The 20676-nt window shown below is 32.6% G+C and overlaps 3 protein-coding genes across 7 annotated transcripts in view; all 3 read right to left on the reverse strand.

Moving 5' to 3' along the window:
- Positions 1-7510, reverse strand: LOC145330072 (uncharacterized). The gene is made up of 8 exons (XM_080174629.1): positions 7361-7510; positions 6464-6601; positions 5443-5784; positions 4575-4700; positions 3642-3812; positions 3216-3333; positions 871-968; positions 1-142 (listed from the first exon to the last, which is right to left on the reverse strand). The coding sequence occupies exons 1-8, from the start codon at positions 7508-7510 to the stop codon at positions 23-25; spliced, it is 1263 nt and encodes a 420-aa protein (XP_080030755.1). The 3' UTR covers positions 1-22.
- LOC145330074 (uncharacterized) lies at positions 7510-15891 on the reverse strand. Of its 3 annotated transcripts, none has more exons than XR_013883249.1 (8): positions 15678-15891; positions 14634-14831; positions 14191-14365; positions 10481-10546; positions 9995-10149; positions 8907-9231; positions 8413-8694; positions 7510-7926 (listed from the first exon to the last, which is right to left on the reverse strand). XR_013883249.1 is itself a non-coding variant. In XM_080174631.1 (8 exons), the coding sequence occupies exons 1-7, from the start codon at positions 15789-15791 to the stop codon at positions 8477-8479; spliced, it is 1251 nt and encodes a 416-aa protein (XP_080030757.1). In that variant the 5' UTR covers positions 15792-15891; the 3' UTR covers positions 7510-7926; positions 8432-8476. The 3 variants fall into 3 exon arrangements, 2 of the variants coding, with proteins under 2 accessions (XP_080030757.1, XP_080030756.1); XM_080174631.1 differs by having other exon boundaries at positions 8432-8694; XM_080174630.1 differs by lacking the exon at positions 7510-7926 and having other exon boundaries at positions 8407-8694.
- Positions 15864-20676, reverse strand: part of LOC145330075 (uncharacterized) — a 13822-nt gene continuing 9009 nt past the window's right edge. For all 3 annotated transcript variants that reach the window (XM_080174635.1, XM_080174634.1, XM_080174632.1), the window contains 6 exons: positions 18415-18464; positions 17812-17880; positions 17497-17582; positions 17114-17160; positions 16491-16574; positions 15864-16111 (listed from right to left, as the gene is read on the reverse strand). In XM_080174635.1, the coding sequence (XP_080030761.1) occupies positions 16014-16111; positions 16491-16574; positions 17114-17160; positions 17497-17582; positions 17812-17880; positions 18415-18464 (434 nt within the window). In that variant the 3' untranslated portion in view covers positions 15864-16013. The remainder of the gene's footprint in view (positions 16112-16490; positions 16575-17113; positions 17161-17496; positions 17583-17811; positions 17881-18414; positions 18465-20676) is intronic.

Genomic DNA, 20676 nt, shown 5'->3' on the forward strand with positions numbered 1-20676 from the left:
TTTGACATGCAAAATATTCATGTCACTCCGATTTTACTCTGTTATGAGTATTCATGTGTTCTCGCAGATTTTCTTTTCTTGAAAAAAATTTCTCACATAATTCACATTGATATGGCCGGACTCCTGTGTGGACTCGTATGTGCCTGGATTTGTTTATTTATGTATACTATAATAAAATTTAAACATTTATTAAATTTATAATAAAAACAAGAATAACAACATCCATGAAAGGAAGCTCTAAAATTAGACATTGTGACAAACAAACATTAACACTTGTAGAGTGTCAGAACTAAATAAGCAGAATATTAATTTTGAGTTTAAACAAAATAGTAATACAAATTAATGCTTAAATACAGGATACTGTTTAAGGATAAACTTATATTTTTAAGACTTTATTGAGATTCTTTGCTTTTTTGTCCTAGGAATCATTAATCCAAAAATCAGTTAAGAATAAAAATAGCATACATAAAAATTTTGTCATAAAGTGAAAAAAAAGCTTGTTTTAAATTTACAAACAGACATTCTGGTGACGATTATAGAATTGCTATGTTTCTTAAATTATATCTGACTGTAACAATAGTAATTCATCATGGAAATTTTAAAATGGATATGATAACAACCATTATCTGTGGACTGACGGACATACCCTAATTATAGAAAGCTTTTTATTAAGTCGATACAAGTCAGAGAGAAATAGTATCTTCCTCATGGTGTGTTTCTGTCATTTGTTATGCTCAAAATATTGGATTTGTAACAAGTGTTCAAACTTTTTAACAACTAATTCAAAGTAATATAAAATTTGTTATAATTGGCTCTAATTTCAAATATTTTTCAAAAGTGTTATTAAAAGTTTGTCTAACAGTATACATTCCTGCCCAAATGACCAGATCTTCTAAAGGCTTTCTGGCAAAATTTACACTTGTATGGTTTGTCTCCTGTATGTATTCTATAATGGTCTTTCAACCCACCTAAAAATGAAAAAAAAACATTACTTCATGTTAGGTCAAATGGATCTAGAATATACATGGATATTATGACAGGAGAAAAATTGTCATAAATTTAGGTTGCTTACATTGAACTCATTTATTGATCAGTTTGTTCATCCAGTAGGAGGGAAGTGGGGGAGGCTGCGATTTTCACTTTTTATAAGAGAACATGAAAATCTTGTGTAATATATCCATTTTATGGTTATCACATTAGTTTGGCATGGAATTTTGAAGTGACAAGGAACATTGAAAAAAATGGCAGAGGTACCACCGCGGAAAATGGCGGCGGGACCGCCGCTCCCGCCGTTTTCCGCCGCCACCGCCGTTTTCCGCCGCTACCAAAAAGAATTTTTTTATTGCATTTCTCGCCGAATTAGGCAATTTAAAATCATTTGGGACCATGTTATTTTTTTCAAAAATTTTTCTCCTTACAAGCAACCCTGCGGGGGGACTTAGTCATTTTTTCAAGGTATATCTTAAAATCAGTGGTACTCCTGTGCTTTAAAAGATATTTAAACAAAATATTTTTAGGTAGGTTAGTTACAAATGGCAGAGGTACGGCCGCGGAAAACGGCGGCGGGACCGCCGCTCCCGCCGTTCGCCGCCGTTTCCCGCCGCCACCCAAAATTGTTTTATTGTATTTCTCGCCGAATTAGGCGATTTAGAATCATTTGAGACCATGTTTTTTTTCAAAATTTTTCCCCTTATAACTAACCCTGCGGGGGGACTTTTTTTCAAATTCTCGTTTATCATGGCATATCTTAAAATAATATTAACATAAAAAAACAGCCACCTCCACCTTTCACCGCCGTTTTCCGCCGCTGCCCAAAATTTTTCCTTCAAATCTATGTAATTTTTTTCTAAATTTTTAGGCCTTATATATAACCTGTCATCAATCATCATGTTTTAAAATTCTTGTTTTTTTTAGGTAAATCTTTTTTCAGTGCTTCCACTGTGCTTTTGAAGATATTGGAACAAAATCTTTTGTAGGTGGATCAGTAAAATAGATTAACCTAAGAACGGCAGTTAGACCGCCGCTCCCATTTAAAAATAACATGGTCTCAAATGATTCTAAATTGCCTAATTCGGCGAGAAATGCAAAAAAAAAATTTTTTTGTTGGCGGCGGAAATCGGCGGCGGACAGCGGGAGCGGCGGTTCCGCCGGTCCCGCCGCCGTTTTCTTAATTCAAATATTTTTTACTTACCAACCTAAAAAGATTTTGTTTCAATATCTTCAAAATCACAGGAGAATTACTGTATTTAAGATATACCTTGATAAACGATAATTTGAAAAAAATGACTAAGTTGCTTGAAAGGGGAAAAATTTTTGAAAAAAATAACATGGTCTCAAATGATTCCAAATTGCCTAATTCGGCGAGAAATGCAATAAAAATTTTTTTTTGGTGGTGGCGGAAAACGGCGGCGGACGGCGGGAGCGGCGGTCCCGCCGCCGTTTTCTTAATTCAAATATTTTAAACTTACCAACCTAAAAAGATTTTGTTTCAATATTTTCAAAATCACAGGAGAATTACTGTATTTAAGATATACCTTGATAAACGATAATTTGAAAAAAAGTCCCCCCGCAGGGTTGCTTGTAAGGGGAAAAATTTTTGAAAAAAATAACATGGTCTCAAATGATTCCAAATTGCCTAATTCGGCGAGAAATGCAATAAAAAATTTTTTTTGGTGGCGGCGGAAAACGGCGGCGGACGGCGGGAGCGGCGGTCCCGCCGCCGTTTTTTTTTAAAGATACCACTAGTTGGGGTAATTAGTGACCCAGCCCAAAAGATTTCATCCAATTATCTCTAAAACTAAGGGAGTAGCATCCAAAATAAAATTGCTGGTATGTCGTGTGACGAGTCACCACATTTCCCCCCCCCCCCCCTTTAGTGCTTTTGATTTTTGGCCAAATCCTTGGCTATTTAGAATACTAACGGCTGCGCCCCTTGGCATCTAGGGGCTCTGTATTTCAAGAGCTAGGAAATGGCAAAAATGGCCTAAAACCATTCCAAGACATAAATACAGAAATAAAATAGCCTAAAGCCATCCTGGGACATAATTGAAGATTCCTTGAAAAGGATAACTAAATCGGTGATCCTTCGTTACGGACAAAAAAGCTTATCATTTTATATAATACTTTGTATTGTAGAGGATATTTACATTTTACACTCTTAAAAGAAATTAATTTTATCATAAAAGCTTTTCTTTATGAGAGGTAACTTGATTTACCTGAAGAAATAAATGCTTTCTGGCAAACATCACAGCTGAATGGTTTCTCCCCTGTATGTGATCTCACGTGCTTAATAAGGTTAGAGCTAGTTGTGAAATCCATCGCACAAAACTCACACTAAAATAAACATGAAATTTAGAAATTAAAAATAGGTAGTTGCACGAAATGCATTTAAACTTAAATTTAGCTAACTGCATAATTTTTTATTTAAATTTAAATTTTCTACCATGTAGTTCAGAAAATTTCAAGACTGCATGTACAGACTTTCAGGTAGCGAATTTAGAATTACTAGGCTTTCTAAATTATACCTAACAGTTGAAGTAATCATCATCCAAAGTTTGAAATCAATAGAGCAATTATGAATAAAATTTACAAAAAAAGCTAGCTTGTAAAATTGTAGAAAAGCATAACTTTTAACAATGTACCTTAAAAGGTTTTTCGCCGCTGTGAATCAACTTATGTCTGTCCAGATCTGTTTTTCTGTAGAAACTTCGGGGACAAAGATGACAGGTGAATGGTTTATCCCCCTCGTGAACCATTTCCACATGAGCCTTTAGGGTTCCTTTAGTTGTGAAGGCTTTCACACATTGATCACACTGAATTAAAATTGAATTTTAGAATTAAAAAAAAATTTGGTTGGATTTATTAACAAGGATGTTAGCATGCGAAGAAAAACAGTTAAATATTAGGTATATAGAAGACTAGCGGCTACGCCCCCTAGAGGCCTCTAGGGGCACTTGAGGAGGGGGAAGTTAAATCCAACACATATTACTTTTACTTTAGATTTTTTAAAAGTAAAAATTAAAAAAAATGAATGTTTAATTTTTTTCCAGGGGCGAATTCTCTTTGTGTGGTGGTGGTACCATCTATATACCCCATACCCCAAAAATAGTTATAAACCTCCGGGACCTATGAGAAGCTACCCTGTTAAGGAGAACCTGAAGGGTTCAGAGGTTAGCGAAATCCTTCGGTACAAACATACATCCTGTTACTTTAGTATACCTCAGGATACCTCATAAAATAATAAATTTTAATATTTAATGAATCTTACAAATCGCAGAACCTTTTTTAAAAAAGTAATAAAAATTTTAATGTCTATTTATGCATGGCCAGCAAACTGACAGTTCAAGTAAATTATATACTTGATACTCATTGATACAGGGAATCATTACCTTAAATTCAGATGCCTATCTTCAATAGCAGTTGAGATAATCACATTACTTCTATACCATTACAGGCTTATGGTCAGACTGACTGACAGACAAAATTAATATTAGAGTAGCTTCGCGTACTAATAAGATGGTGCAATAAAATTTAGGCCCTAATGAACAATTAAATTACAGTAAAAGAGTTCCCACCTTGAATGGACGCTCGCCCGAATGTCGTCTTACATGTTCTACATAAAGAGAGCGGCAGGTGAACTGTCGGTCACAGTGCTCACAAGGTATTGTAACACCTTTCTTTCGATTTCTTTTTCTCTTACTCTAAAGCAAAAATGTTATAGAGTTTTGTGAAACAAAATAATTTAATTTATGTGGTTTAGACCTCAGAAAAGTGTTATCACGCAAATTATTTGATTTTTAAAATAAAGTGATTACCTATCTAATCTTGTCAAACTTAAAGATAAAGAGGGGGGGGGGGGAGGGATATCAGAATAATCTGAAATTCATATGAACTAGTTTCTGCTTTTGTGGCCAAATTTTGTTTGGGAAAAAGAACAGGAAGGGGCCACTAGTGCATTCATAAAATATATATTATTATTCAAGTGTCTCTTCTCCAATGATTTTTTACCAAAGAAAGAATATTTTTTATCAAAATAAAGGGGGAAGATTAATGTCTTATCCCTGTATCCAGGTGATAGGTTCGAATCTCGGTCCGACACGGCGTCATAACTTAAGACATTAAAAATGGTTCCCACTGCTACTATGTCAGATGCGCAACGTAAATAGTTAGAGTGGGGGGAATGCCTTGGCCCAAAACAGGCGCAACTCGCTACCATGCACAAATGGGACTTCTCAGACAAAGGTCGTGCAACTCAGAAAGTTGGTTGTCTGATGGGTGAATGGACGCTTTACAACGCATTCATAAGTATTGCATGTATGTTTCAAGGTGCGTGGAGAAAGATCTAGTACCCGAAGCGACACCTAGAGTCTTAACTCTTATCCCTGTATCCATAATCAATCAGTTTGAATATTTTGTGACAAAACAATATAATCTAAACCGCACCTTTCCTGTTTTATCATTTTCAGGATTAACATCATTATCCTCTTCCTCAATCTCTTCTTTAGTGATAGTTGAGCATTTCTTGTCGACAGAAGAAATTTCAGCATTTTCATCAGGATCAACTATTTCTGAATTTTCAAGCTTAATGTCAAGTACTTCATTTTTGACAGAGTCTGGATAAGTTTCATTGTCATGAGATTCGTCATATTTTTTATCTTCATTCAAAATGTCTTCATTGTCATTGAGATTAAACTTGGCAGTTTCTGTTATATCTTTGGATTCTGTGAATTCTTGTTTTAACAAATTGACTGGGTCTGAACTATCATCAGTTGACAATAAAAATTCCTAATAAAAAATATTTATGAAAAATAAGATATTATTATGTTAGAATTTGCCCAGGCCAAAAATAACTTTTTTCATGTTTAAGGCCCAAATGCTTTGCACTTGAGGGCTTCAATAAAGGGGGCATTTTTCCAGTTAACTAGCCAAAAACCACACACATACATACTAGAAATTCTTATCAAAAGAACCTGTTAGAACCAACTAAATAAAAGATAATTTGCTCCTTGCAAATTAAATGATACTTGATATGATAAAACTAGTGGCAAATAGTTAAAAACGTCCAGTGAGCTATAAAAAAAGTTTCTCTTTAAATCAATTCAGTTTTTTATTAATGGACAAAAAAATATTATGCATTAAATTAGGGTTCAGCCAGATACTTTTTTTTCTCGGATACTGGATATCCGGCTGATTTCTTATGTCATTTATCCGGTTCCAGCCGGATATCTGGCCAATGTTTGATATCCGGCATTAAAAATCAGCCAGTTATCCGGTGTCCAGATAGTTTCAATGTCCAGTATCCAGCTGGATATTGAAAATGGCCGGATATCCGGCCCAGCCCTACATATAATATATTAAGGGTAGGTAGACAGGTTGCTTATTTTAAATTAAACCCCACGGCATTACTTAAAAGGCTTTATCAAAAACCATTTGTTTTGTAAACTTTATCAGAAAAATTCATTACCTGAAGATTTATATTAATTTTCAATCCTTTAAGTAGACTGATTGTGGCTTGTTTAATTAAATGTATGATTGGCGAAGAAGCATCAGCAGGCACATTTTTCAACAATTGTATCCCCTCTTCAGATAATTCTTTTATTTCCTGAAATATCAAAATAATGATAGAACAAGAACGTCCAATCTTTTTTTGAGGCTTGTAAATTGTGGGGGAGGGTGTTCAAAGGTTTGAGGGGGAGGGGTTAAACACCTTTTTAACCCCCCCCCCCTCTGGACATCAATGTTATAGGGAGATATCTAAGAAAAATTACAATTCATTATCTTACTTTTTAAAGTGTAGAATAGCACATAAATTATTAGATTAAGTTTATTGGATTTAACGTGAAAGACCAAAATTCTTACAAACAATTATATGCGAAAATTTCCCCACAACCCATTACCTTCTCCTTCCTCACTCATACCTTCTTCCCTAGTAACAACAAAAAAAAAGTTTTATGCCAACATTAGGATACAAAAATTCAAATTTTCATCAATTTTAAGTAGAATAAATTTTCTGAATCCTGATTGAATTGTTTTGTAATAGAATTATCAATGAAAATATCTTCTCTTTTTGAAAATGCAATTAATGGATGATAAATTTATGTACATCCAAACTTTACTTTTATGCAGATTAAAATTATGGGATGAATTGTTTAGACCAACCCCTCAAAATTAAAAAAAGAATCAAACTATAAATAGTGTGATATAAGACCATAATAATTTACAGTTTAGTATCCGCCTCTCTTCCTGTAAAAACCTGGACAACCCAATCGAAAATTTTACAACAAGACAAGAACATAAGTCACCTGTAAAAACCTGGACAACCCAATCGAAAATTTTACAACCAGACAAGAACATGAGTCACCTGAAGTTTTTCTAAAACGTTGATTACCGGGACCAGCCTGTCAGGATGCACTTGATTAAGCCTCTTCCTGGTTGTCTGATGGCCAGCCTCTAGAGAGCTGCAGGACAGCCAGAGGTACTCCAGATTTTCTTCCCCCAAATCATCTTCCATTCTTATATATGAAATTAAGAGTATATTTCATCACAGGACTTTGTACGTAAATTATTCAGGCAAATAACACTAGATAACAAATAAAGCTTAGGAGCAAACCTATTCTGATAAAGATGTTTATTTTTGGCAAGTGAAAACATTTTACAAAATAATAAAAGATAAACTTTTTGTTAATATTTGAAAAAAACACTTGTTGCTGTATTCGCATTAGTCAGCTGATCTTTTAGTTTGTTTTAAATTTCTTAAACATGACCAACAAAAAGGTTAAAGTAGAGCATTAGATATATTATAGCAGAAGTGCCGTCAAATAACTATGAAAAAAATATGATAAATATTCATTATTCTACTATATGACGCATGTATTTAATGAAACATTTGATAGGTACCTTAAATTGATGAAAATAATACCGTAGTTACTTATTTTTTTTACATTTAAAAACAAAGATGACAACATTCATAAGTAGCATAGCAGAATAAAATCAAACAATGACAAACGGACAATAGGGTAGAAATAAGTGATCATCAATAAGAGAGGGGTAGGTTTCTGCTAGAATCCGTAAAGGTGTGTGTTTTAAGTCTTAAAAATAGTAGTACAATTATAATATTCACTAAATATGTGTAATTCTTATTGAAAAGAACTATAGACAAAAAATCTTCTTAAAAAGTTAACATAAATTTTTATCGTTCTACTAGGTACTATTTAAAACTTATAACACATAACCTCTATCATGACAGAAAAACTAAAGTGCAAAGGAAATTATATACTGGGTGCTCTTAGTATAAGGAATCTATCTTCAAACAAAAAAACTGCCATCTATCTTTAATAACAACCTAAACAAACATTTCCTACTTAGCTTTTCGGACTGACAATTTAGATTATAGAGTAGCTTCGGTCATAATACAAAATATCAAATATTGTACAATTGATTAACTAAAACAATCTTGATGTAAATTAATTGTGAAATTTCATTCAGCTTTAACTCTATTGTGAGTATTCATATGACCTTTCAAGTTCTCTTTTCGTGTGAAAGATTTCTCACATATTTCACATTGAAATGGCTTAACGCCAGTGTGTATCTGCATGTGTCTCTGTAAGTGTTTTGTTCTAGAGAATGCTTTTTGACAAATATCACATGAATATGGTTTGTCGCCGGTATGTCCTCGTTTATGCTCTACCATACCAACTAAAATAAACAAATTAATAAATAGCACAGCTTCCTTAAATCTTAGAAACATAAAAAGTTTCATGTACTTGTTAATATTTAACTGAATTTTACATTTACATTAATCTAATGCAACAATACTTTCCAAACTTACTAAAATCAATAATACCTACCATTTTTCTTTGCATAATTATAAATTAAAAATGAATCAGTTAATAACATTGAAATGTTACCTTTCGATGAAAATGCTTTCTGGCAAATATTGCAAGAGTAAGGTTTCTCCCCTGTATGAGTTCTCACATGTTTTACCATGTTGCTGTTTGTAGTAAACTCCATAAAGCAGTGTTCACATTTGAATGGTTTCTCGCCTGTGTGTGTCATTATGTGGCGCTCTAAGTCCAATTTTCTGACACATTTTTTAGTGCAAAAGTTGCACTGGAATGATTTCTCGCCTGTATGGATCTTCATGTGTTCCTTTAGGTTGCCTTTTGTTAAGAAATCTTTGAAGCACTGGTCACATTTAAATGGTTTCTCGCCTAAATGCCTGCGTAGGTGTTCCTTAATAAAAAGGAAACTATCAAAAACACATCAAAAAAATTAAACATGTTTACTTTAATGAAAACTTTGCATTGAATAATGCTGACTGTTAACTTATTGATATGTTTTCCTGTAGGACAGGCAAAATGTAGGGACAACTTTAAAAATCTTTAGCTTTGTGTGCATTACCAACAAACAAAATGATGACCTCAACCAAAGAAAAATTAAGGGAGGGGGCGGAAGTGACACTTTTGAAACTAAAAGTTGAAGGAACTCAACTAAATAAAGAGTTACAGCTCTGAGATTTGACATGGCAGTTGCTTTAAAAATGTACAATATGGAACTGTGAAGAAAAGGCGGCGGAACCGCCTCTCCCGCAGAAAACCGAAAATTTTCAATCACATAAGATGATATTTTTTTGTCATAATTTTCCTTATGTATATTTTCACTTCACACTTTTTTGGGTAAAGTTTGAATATTCCGAACATATAAATTTTCTTAAAAATCTAAAGTGTCAAGTGCAAATATAAGGGAAATTTTATGAAAAAAAGTTTATCTCTGATGATTGAAAATTGTCTAATTTGGCGAGAAAAGGCAAAACAGATATCGACAGGAAATGGCAGTTTTCGGCGGGAGCGGCAAATCTGCCACAACTTTTTTTCACAGTTCCATTTTGTACCTCTTTAAAGCAACTGCCATGCCAACTCTTTATTTAGTTGAGTTCATTTGCCTTTTAGTTTTGGTTTCAAAAAGTGTCACTTCCGCCTCCTCCCTTTATTCTAACCTGAAAAATAGATTGAGCGCTGAACTTTCTATCACAATGTGGACAAGGTAGTAGGGGTCCTTTCTTACGTTTTCGCTTCTTTTTTCCCTTTTCAGAGGCAAGATTTGAATCTAAATAGTCGTCCACTTCCTCTTTTGTCTTCTTCTCTGGCAATTCTAAATAATGATTAACTAATATAAGAAACATAGCAATGAGAATCCAACAATCTTTACATTTAAACAAAGCTTTGCTTAGGTCTTGGGAAGGTTCTAGTATTTCGTTTTGCCTTTTTCTGTCCTTTCAATGATATGGACACAACTGCTAGTATTTAAAATAAAATAATGAGAACAATATTGAATACCTTTTATTTTATAATATTAAAAATATAAAAAAATAATACTTAATGAACTTTTTCCAGCTAAAATTTGAGTTCTTATTCAATAAAATGGAATCATAAATAGTGTGGTCATATTAAAATTATTACGAGTAAATGGATGTCATTCTAACCTGTTTCAAGTTTTATATCAGAATCAGGAATACAGTTATTGTCAATATCAACAAAATTATCATCATCTAAAAAAACAGTAAAATCTTTACAGTATACACAAAAAATGTAACAAATTAAAATTTTTCTTATTTTAATTTGATGATCATATTGACAGATTAATTTGAAAACCTATTCCTGTATGTGCTTTATTTCAAACATATGTTACATAATTTTTTTTTCATCTATGAGAAAATGTATCAATACATTATTACTTTTTAGTAGCGATTCTACTCTATAATTCACTTTGTCCGTCAGTCCGTCCGTCCGTCAGTCCATAATGCTATGGGGGAAATGGGATTTACTCAGCTCCTATAAAAGATAGAATGCTGAAATTTTTTGACAACATTCCCATCACTAAGGAGCACAATTAAGTGTAAAACCATCGATGGCGGTAGGATCGCTTTTTAGCAGGTTTTAGGCTATTTTTGTATTTTTCACATTTTTCTCCATATCTTCAGTGTTTATGGTGCAATTTTCAAAATTTTTTCAGTTATAGATATCAAAATTAGATTTTCAGTCGTTTTAAGAAAACAACTATGACAGTCATACTGCATTTAAGCAGGTTTTAGGCTATTTTTGTATTTTTCACATTTTTCTCCATATAATCAGTGTTTATAGTGCGATTTTCAAAATTTTTTCAGTTATAAATATCAAAATTAGATTTCCAGTCATTTTAAGAAAACAACTTTGACGGTCAGACTGCCTTTAAGCAGGTTTTAGGCTATTTTTGTATTTTTCACATTTTCTCCATATCTTTGTTGTTTATGGTCCGATTTCCAAATTTTTCTTAGTTATACATATCAAAATTAAATTTCCTGTTGTTTAAAGAAAACAACCATGACGGTCAGACTTACTCTGCAGGTTTTTGGCTATTTTTAAATTTTTCCATATCTCTGATGTATATAGTCCGATTTTCCAATTTTTTTTAAGTTAAGGATTTAAAAATCAAAGGGATAGTTTCACGAAGTGCATTTAAAAAAATAGTGAACTGTAAGTTTTTTCTATTTTAAATAACGTAGTAGTGCATAATATAAAGTTATTGATTAAAATTAAGAGATTTTACCAGGGATTTTCCTTAAAAAATGAGTTTTTCATTTTTATTTTCAACTTCGTTGCGTGTTATATATGGCAAAAACTTTTTTGTCATAAATACAACTTTAGATAGCATTTACTAGTTAATAGAACTTTTAAACTTTTTATACAACAAAATACACATAACAACAAAGAATGACCAATAAAATATTCAGTATGGTACTTAGAGTAGTGATCTTTTTATATGTCTTAGTAGAATATATTAGGCATTTGATGATTGTGATAAAGAATTTTAACATTGACCTGACCAAACTTGTTTTATTTGACAATATCTAAAAGAGGTAGTGATTTGCAACATAAATTACATGAGAATGGTCATTTTAGTAGCGAAGCTACTCTATAATTTGAAATGTCCGTCTGTCTGTATGTCCGTCTGTCTTAGTTTGGGGGAAACGTGATTTTCTCGGCTCCTATAAAAGATAAAAGGCTGAAATTTTTTTGACAACATTCCCATTATTAAGGAGCCCAATTTACTATAAAACAATAATGGCGGTTGGACCGCTTTTTAACAGGTTTTAGGCTATTTTTGTATTTTTCACATTTTTCTCCATATATTTGGTGTTTATGGTCCAATTTCCAAATTTTTTTCAGTTTTTGATATCAAAATAAAATTTCCTGTCTTTTCATAAAAAAATGACGGTTAGACTGCCTTTAAGCAGGTTTTAGGCTATTTTTGTATTATTCACATTTTTATCCATACTTTTGGTGTTTATGGTCCGATTTCCAAAATTTTGTCAGTTATAGATATCAAAATTAAATTTCCTGTCTTTTCAAGGAAACATCAATGGCGGTCAGACTGCCTTTAAGCAGGTTTTAGGCTATTTTTGTATTTTTCACATTTTTATCCATACTTTTGGTGTTTATGGTCCAATTTCAAATTTTTTTAGATAAAAATATCAAAATTAAATTTCCCGTTGTTTTGATCATCCAATTTACTTTGACCGTCAGTCTGTTAGTCATATATATAAGTATTAAAAAATTAAAAGCAAATATTGAAAAGGTTTCGTGATTTTTCCCTAATATACATGTTTTTGACAACTAATCTTTAAAATCTTATACATAATTTTTGTGCTTCGCTACTTATGGATGTTGTCATCCTTGTTATATATATATATGTTGTATGGTTAGTTGGTATTTCCGCTTGAGATAATGTGTATATTGTAAGGAAACCGGACAGTTTTCTTTATTTTTTAAAAAGAATCTATAGAAAACCTGTCCTATAGTGAACCAGACGTTATTTTTTATGTTTTTTAAGTAACTTGTCCCAAGGGGAACCCCTGTTCAATTTTTTTATAACTCTTGTGAAATATGTGGAAAAAGATTATCTAAAATTGGTGTTTTGGCTATACACATTTGGAAAAAAATAGACCATTCTCATGTAATTTATGTGGCAAATCTCTTTAACTTTTTTTGATATTTTCAAATAAAAAAAGTTTGGTCTGGTCAATGTTAAAAATTCTTTAACATATAATCATATCTATCCAATGCCTAATATATTCTACTAAGACATATAAAAGTTCACTACTCTAAGTACCTTAACTCTTTAAATACACTTCATAGAACTATCCCTTTCCTGTCGTTTTAAGAAAACAAGCATGGCAGTCAGACTGCCCTTTACCCAGCGAAACTTTAGAAAAAAAAGGTAGCATGCTACCTTTTTCGATTTCTATAAGAGTAGCATTTTGGTGAACTTTTTTGAGCTCGTATGATGGTAGCCAGCTAGTATTTGCGAGCTCCTACACTAGTAGCTTAATACCTCATAATTTATTAGCATTTCTGCTAACATTGGCGATCTCGTAAATACTAGCTGAAGAAAAAAATGTAGCATTTTATATAGTTAACAAACATTTACAAACAAACACATAATCAACCAATGATCAAAATTGAGTAACTTGCATAAAATGTAAAGAGTTTTAAATGGGTGACGATTCACGAAGGAAAGACAATTCTGGTATACTCTCTCTATATATCTCTATTCCCCTCTCTCTGTCTCCTACCCCCTTCTCTCTCTATATCTCTATTCCCCTCTCTCTTTCTCTCCCTCCCCCTCTCTATATCTCTCTTCCCCTCTCTCACTCCACAAACAATATTATGAAAACATTAATTTCTCCGCTTAACTTGCCCCTTCCTATATGTGCTTTGATTCAAGCATTTAAGAATTCGTATAAGAAATGTTTCGAGTCGCCGTCGATATCTCCTTTGACGCATTTTAATTTGTGCTACTATTGTGCGACTTCGCTTCATACTCTGCTACGATATCGATGGCGAACTCGCATGCTACCTTTTGCTTGAAAGGACGATTTTCCAACGTTGTTCGCCAAAAAATTAGGTGTTAATTCATGGCGAATGGGTTTGAGGTAGCATAGTACTACGTACATATATTGCACGAGCTCGTAGGCGACTCTACGGAGAAATGTCTCGCTGGGTAGCAGGTTTTTGGCTATTTTCAAATTTTTAAGAAAACAACAATGACCGTCAGCCCCATTCACCAATTTCTGTGCTTTGCTACTTATGGATGTTGTCATCCTTGTTAATTATACATTATCGTTTAAAAAACAAAAATCGTCCTAAAAGTTACCTTTAATAGCACTGACAAAGTCTGTAATAATATAATCATTTTCATCCTTCAATTTGATGCTAGTTGTATTTGTATTTGTTTGCTGATTTTCAGATGATTCCAACAGCTCTTGCTTTAGAATACTAGAAGGTTCCACTGGATTTGTTTTATTTTCTGTTAACTCAAAAAGTCTTTCCTGAAGAAAAAAATATTATGCATATTTTTAATGTTTAATAGATTATCAGGTAAATGTTTAGTAAGAATTAAGAAGTTCTTAAGTTTGAAAATATTAGGAATTGGATAATTGAAATCAATTATTTAGACCGACCAACATTTGTTAGAACTTTTATAATAAACCCCCTTGGATCCTTTGGAAGAATAAAAAAACTAACTGTATGTAAATTTTATCATATGTGCATTCATCTTAATTACCTACTAAATGATATGTTTATTAAAAAGCTTACTTGTAAAGACGCTTGGCTTGCGAGGCCTTTTAATAGTATTTCAATACTCCTCTGTACAATAGCAATAATTTGTGCAGGACTGTTCATCTCTACATCAAGACTGGTGGATGTTGCTATGGAGTTTAATAAAAGGATTCCATCCTCTAACATTTCTTTCACGTTGTTTAAATCTGTTAATATACTGCCAGCAGGTATATTCTGAATTAAAAATTTTCTTTTAGATACAATATTGGGAATGACTTATACATAGGCAGATGTGCCTATTGAGTAGTTTTACTATCTTGTTAATTACCTCAATGGGTGAGAGGGCCAAAAATAAGAAATGTCTCCTTTTTTGACAAAAATCCGTGATATCAAAGGAAGGACTTACTGTTCTTAGCATTGAAATAGGCCGAGGCATTCCCAACTACTTATACTATTAATGTCTAAGAAACTCAACTAAATAAAGAGTTACAGCTTTGAGATTTGACATGGCAGTTGCTTTAAAGAGGTACAATATGGAACTGTGAAGAAACGCGCTCCCGCCGAAAACTGCCGTTTCCCGCCAAATTTTTTTTGCCCTTTCTCGCCAAATTAGACAATTTTTAAACATCTGAGATAAACTATTTTTTCATAAAAATTTCCCATATATTTTCACTTGACACTTGTATTATTTCAAATATTTCAATGTTTAAAAAAATCAAGTGTCAAGAGCAAATATATTGAACGGCATCATAATTATAGTGAAACCATACTTCTCTTCTCCTGCATTAGCAGCCTTCAACTTTCCTGTCGTTTCTTATATTTGAATTTGGCGAGAAAAGGCAAAATAAAAATCGACGGGAAACGGCGGTTCCAACGCCATTTCTTTAGAGTTCCACATTGCACCTCTTAAAACCAACTGCCATGCCAAATCTTAGAGCTGTGACTCTTTATTTAGTTAAGTTCCTTTGACTTTTAGTTTGGTTTTAAAAAGTGTCACTTTCGCCTCCCCCCTTTATTAATTTTTTTTTATAAAAAAAATTACTGATCTTTATACAAACAAAAAAATGAGTAAAACCTTACCTTTATATTTTGACATCCTACAGAATCAACTTGATATTTTCTTCTTATTCGAAGATGTTTTAATTCATCAGAGGAAATAATAAGGAATTTTGTATGTCTTGATTCAGTTTCCATTTTGATTTAGAAAAAGTAATCTAAGGTAACGCTACTAAATGTTTCACATTTTTAAACATAGTGACATTAAGATCTGAAATAAATAAAATAGGATTTTAAAAAAAACTTTATTAAACAGACAACTAGTCAGTATATTTACCAAAAAAAACCTACACAACATTACTGCTGGAAGGTGCCAAGCATGCTTTCTCATGTTCGTGCATTTTAAAAGTCCACTTTGTTTTAATTTTGATGTTTGATATGTGATCTTGTATGTACTTTCATTGTACTTGAATCTCTGAATCCTTTGGAGCATACTGTACATTTGTACGGTCGTTCACCTAAACAAATATTAATTTAATAACAAGTATCAGTAACATTAATCCTTATATAATAGTAACAGGATCTGTGTGTGTGTCTGTCTGTCTGTACCAAAGAGTCTTGTTAACTGATGAACCGATAAGGTTCTATTTACAATGTAGCTTATCATAGGTCCAAAAAAAAGTTTTTGGGAGCGTATCACCACGCTCTCACGAGAAATTGTCCCACAAAATTACCTCCCCCCCCACAAATTTTAAAATTTTCTTTTTAAAACTTAATTTAAAAATGGGGGTGTGGTCGATTAACCCACCCACCAACTCAAGTGCTACTTGAGGCCTTGAGGGGGCGTAGCAGATAGTATATTAAAAACATAAAAAAATATAAAACTAAAAAAAAAACCTGTATGTTGTCTCATGTGATAGATTAGTTGTCCACTTTGTGCAAATTCTTTATCACATTGATCACATTTGTATGGTTTCTCTCCTGTTTTAGGACATTTATAACAACTTTTTGGGGAAAAAAACTTTGTGATTGTTTTTAGTATTTGGAACGTCTTTGATTTTATTTAGTGATTGAAAAATAGTATAGGTACCTAGCTCAATCCTACACCAAGCACGTGTGTAACTCTGCTTTCGAGTTTGCTTCCAAACTGCTAACTAGCAAAGATATGACCAAGGGTGTATACCTATTCTGCACAAGATTCATTTTTCCCCATCTGCAAAATTTTTTCTTTTTTTTGCTAGTCAAAATAAATTTCCAATCATTCGAATGAATTTTTTTGTCTGTAGATGAGAGGACAAGTAGCTTTATGGTGATTTTTAAATATTTACACATATCTTTGATGTGTCTGTTTTGATCTAAAATAAATAATATTATTAGCTTCCCCCATCTTCCATCATTTCCCCCCCCCCCGCCCCTTTGCAGAGGATCCCATGCAGAATATAATACACCTCTAGATTTGACTTGTTCAGACACAATATACAATTCTATAAAAAAAATTATTGATAGTTATTAATATTTGCCTGTGTGTATTCTTTTATGATGGATCATTCCAGCTCTGTGTGCAAACTCCTTTTAGTATAACATTCAAATTATCAATTATTTGCATGCATTGTCAATGGATCAATCAAATTGCTAAAAAAAATATGGTGGTTTAACAGTATGATACTATTTATTTCGCCCCTAGAAGTTGTGTCCCATGAAGTGGGTGGACATACCAATTCGTCTCAATCAAATTTTTACATTTCTCTTATTATTTTCAAATAAGTTCTTGGAGGGAAGGACCATTCTTTTATAGGACTAGAGCGTTTTCGATATCTTGATGGTTTCTTGTAAAAAGCTAATTTAAGATATTTTTTACTTTTTCCCTTGTATGCATGTTTTAAAATTAAAATTTTGAATGAATTCCTTATTGCAGAAATCACATTTATATGGTTTTTCTCCGGTATGGGTTCTTAGATGAGATTTTAATGTATTTTCATGTGCAAAAGCCTAAAAGAATATGTTTGTTATTAAATATTCAAAATTGTTTTTTTTTCATCCAACTGCAAAATTTTATATTTTCTTAGTAGAATACAAGCTCATTTCCATATCATTCTTAACAATTGCAGGCCATTTAATGTTTGAAAGAAAAATCTTATTTTGTAACTGATATTTGGTCAAAGACACCACTCCTTCCTATTGTATTGTAATAACAGTGAAATTATAAATGATATCCTACCTTAAAACATTGATCACATTTGAAAGGTTTCACTCCAGAATGTGTCTTCAAATGATCTGTTAAACTTGACTAAAATAATATCTTTATTCATTTAAATTGAAACATTAAAATTGAAAAGCTTTTAAAGAAAAATTACTCAATATATAAAAGCAATAGGATTTTTGTGTGTCCGTCTGTCTTTACTAAAACATCTTATATAGTTTTCCTTTACAATTAAGCTTCTTGTAGGTTAAGGAAATAACTAATTTAGGGGAGCATTTTTGGTGACTCAATTTTGAAATTTGATTTGTTGCAAGAGAAAAATATTTTAAAAAATTTTATCCCAGAGGCAAATTAATGGTACCAAGATATTCGCAAATGTCTTATATACAGTTTAATACACTTTTAAGTCCATTATTTTATGTCTTTGAGTGAACGTCTAATAAGATTGGATTCATCTCTAATGTTTTTTACTTTTTCTTTGTAGACTAAAATTAAAATGTAAACATGCTCCCCCCCTACGCTCAAGTGACCCCAGAGGCCGCTTGTTTGGATTAAAATGTACACATTAAGAAGCTTTTAAATTATCATATTATGCATCATAAAAAAAAATAATCTATTTACCTGTTGTGTAAAAGTTTTGGTACATTGGTGACAGCTGTATGGTTTTTCTCCTAAAATGAAATTCAATTCTCAGATATTATGTAAGGGGGGGGGGGGGGGAAGTTTTGCCACTTTCGCGTAAACAGTGTGCTGTGGACTAGGTATTGATTTTAGATTATAGGTTATTTAGGATAAAAGTCTACTTTTGGGTATTAGTTCACGTATATTTAATCATTTTTTGAATAGGTCTCCAGGTTCAGGTGCTGCAGGCTGGAAGGTCGTTTCTGGACAGGTAAAAAAATTAAAATTTTTTTTGTTTGAAGAGTTAGAGAGCAACTTATAAAACAAAATATGCTTCTTTTTGAATGTTATTAACATATCTGCAGAAAAAATTAAATTCGGCCTCCAAATTAAAATTTCTTATTTGAAGAGTTTGATGTACACTTATAAAACAAAGTATGCATCTTTTTGGATGTTATTACCATATTTGAAGAAAAAATGACAATCGGCCTCCAGATTCAGGTGCTGCAGGCCTCCAGGTACACTCTGGACAGGTAAAAATTAAAAAAATTTATTTGAAGAGTTAGAGGTACACTTATTAAACCAAATATGCATCTTTTTGGATGTTATTACCATATTAGAAGAAAATATGACAATCGGCCTCCAGGTTCAGGTGCTGCAGGCCTCCAGGTACACTCTGGACAGGTAAAAATTAAGTTTTCTTATTTGAAGAGTTAGAGGTACACTTATTTAACCAAATATGCATCTTTATGGATGTCACATCATATTTGCAGAAAAATTTAAAATCGGCCTCCAGGTTCAGGTGCTGCAGGCCTCCAGGTACACTCTGGACAGGTAAAAATTAAAATTTCTTATTTGAAGAGTTAGATGTACACTTATAAAACAAAATATGCATCTTTTTGGATGTTATTACCACATTTGAAGAAAAAATGACAATCGGCCTCCAGGTTCAGGTGCTGCAGGCCTCCAGGTACACTCTAGACAGGTAAAAATTAAAATTTCTTATTTGAAGAGTTAGAGGTACACTTATAAAACAAAATATGCATCTTTTTGGATGTTATTACCATATTTGAAGGTAAATTGACAATCGGCCTCCAGGTTCAGGTGCTGCAGGCCTCCAGGTACATTCTGGACAGGTAAAAATTTTAAAAAATTTATTTAAAGAGTTAGAGGTAAACTAATTAAACCAAATATGCGTATTTTTGGATGTTATTATCATATTTGAAGGTAAATTGATATTCGGCCTCCAGGTACAGGTGCTGCAGGCCTCCAGATCCATTCTAGACAGGTAAAAATTAAAAAAAATTATTTAAAGGGTTACAGGTACACTTATAAAACCAAATATGCATCTTTCTGGATGTTATTATCATATTTACAGAAAAAATTCAAATTGGACTCTAGTTTCAGGTGCTGCATGCCTCCAGGTACACTCTGGACAGGTAAAAATTAAAATTTCTTATTTGAAGAGTTAGAGGTACACTTATTAATCCAAATATGCGTGTTTTTGGATGTTATTATCATATTTGAAGATAAATTGACAATCAGCCTCCAGGTTCAGGTACTGGAGGCCTCCAGGTCAACTCTGGACAGGCAGTTAAAATATCTTTAAATACTTTTTGATTTGGACACCTTACCTGGATCCTGTTGACTGCTGGTTGTTGGTAGCCAGTTAAAAAATCCTAAATGGTTATTTTTGAATTTATAGGAATGGTTTCTAAAAAGAAAATGGCTAAATTATGATAATTTAGTATAATATAGCATTTAAGGCTCAAGACAGGCTGTAGGCGGCCTCCATGAGCCTGCTGGACAGGTAAATTAAATGTGTAATCTTTTATTTAAAAGGAAGGTATACTATGTAGAAATAGAAAAGAAACTTTATATAAAAAATTAGAGCATAAAATTTGCAATGTTATCCTAAATAATATTAACATAACTTTCGTCATATACTTATTTCCAGTGAACAATAAATTTTTCTTCATTTTAGAACTCTGGAGGCTACCAAGAGCCTGCCTGGAACAAAAATAGAAGACTTACTTAATAAATTTTGTCATATTATTATATTTTAATAATTTTCTATTTAGAAAAATTTCCTCTAATATCAAATATTACCTGTATTGGAATTTATTTTGCCAGCGGCCACAAGCAGTCACCAGTGGTCACCAGGATCCAGGTAAGGTGTACAAATCAAAAAGTATCAAAAAATATTATAACTGCCTGTCCAGAGTGTACCTGGAGGCCTGCAGCACCTGAACCTGGAGGCCG

Source organism: Acartia tonsa, chromosome 10 (genome assembly GCF_053477335.1).
Source record: "Acartia tonsa isolate MP-2025a chromosome 10, ASM5347733v1, whole genome shotgun sequence".
Classification (NCBI taxonomy): domain Eukaryota; kingdom Metazoa; phylum Arthropoda; class Copepoda; order Calanoida; family Acartiidae; genus Acartia; species Acartia tonsa.

Coding starts and splice junctions, on each gene's coding strand:
- LOC145330074 (XM_080174631.1), bottom strand. CDS start 15,791: ATGGAAACTGAATCAAGACATACAAAATTCCTTATTATTTCCTCTGAT. Junction 14,832..15,677: donor TAGGATGTCAAAATATAAAG/GTAAGGTTTTAC, acceptor TTTTTAATTCAG/AATATACCTGCTGGCAGTAT. Junction 9,232..9,994: donor GCGCTCAATCTATTTTTCAG/GTTAGAATAAAG, acceptor CTTTTTATTAAG/GAACACCTACGCAGGCATTT.
- LOC145330072 (XM_080174629.1), bottom strand. CDS start 7,510: ATGGAAGATGATTTGGGGGAAGAAAATCTGGAGTACCTCTGGCTGTCC. Junction 4,701..5,442: donor AAAATGATAAAACAGGAAAG/GTGCGGTTTAGA, acceptor TTTTTGCTTTAG/AGTAAGAGAAAAAGAAATCG. Junction 3,334..3,641: donor GCGGCGAAAAACCTTTTAAG/GTACATTGTTAA, acceptor TGTTTATTTTAG/TGTGAGTTTTGTGCGATGGA.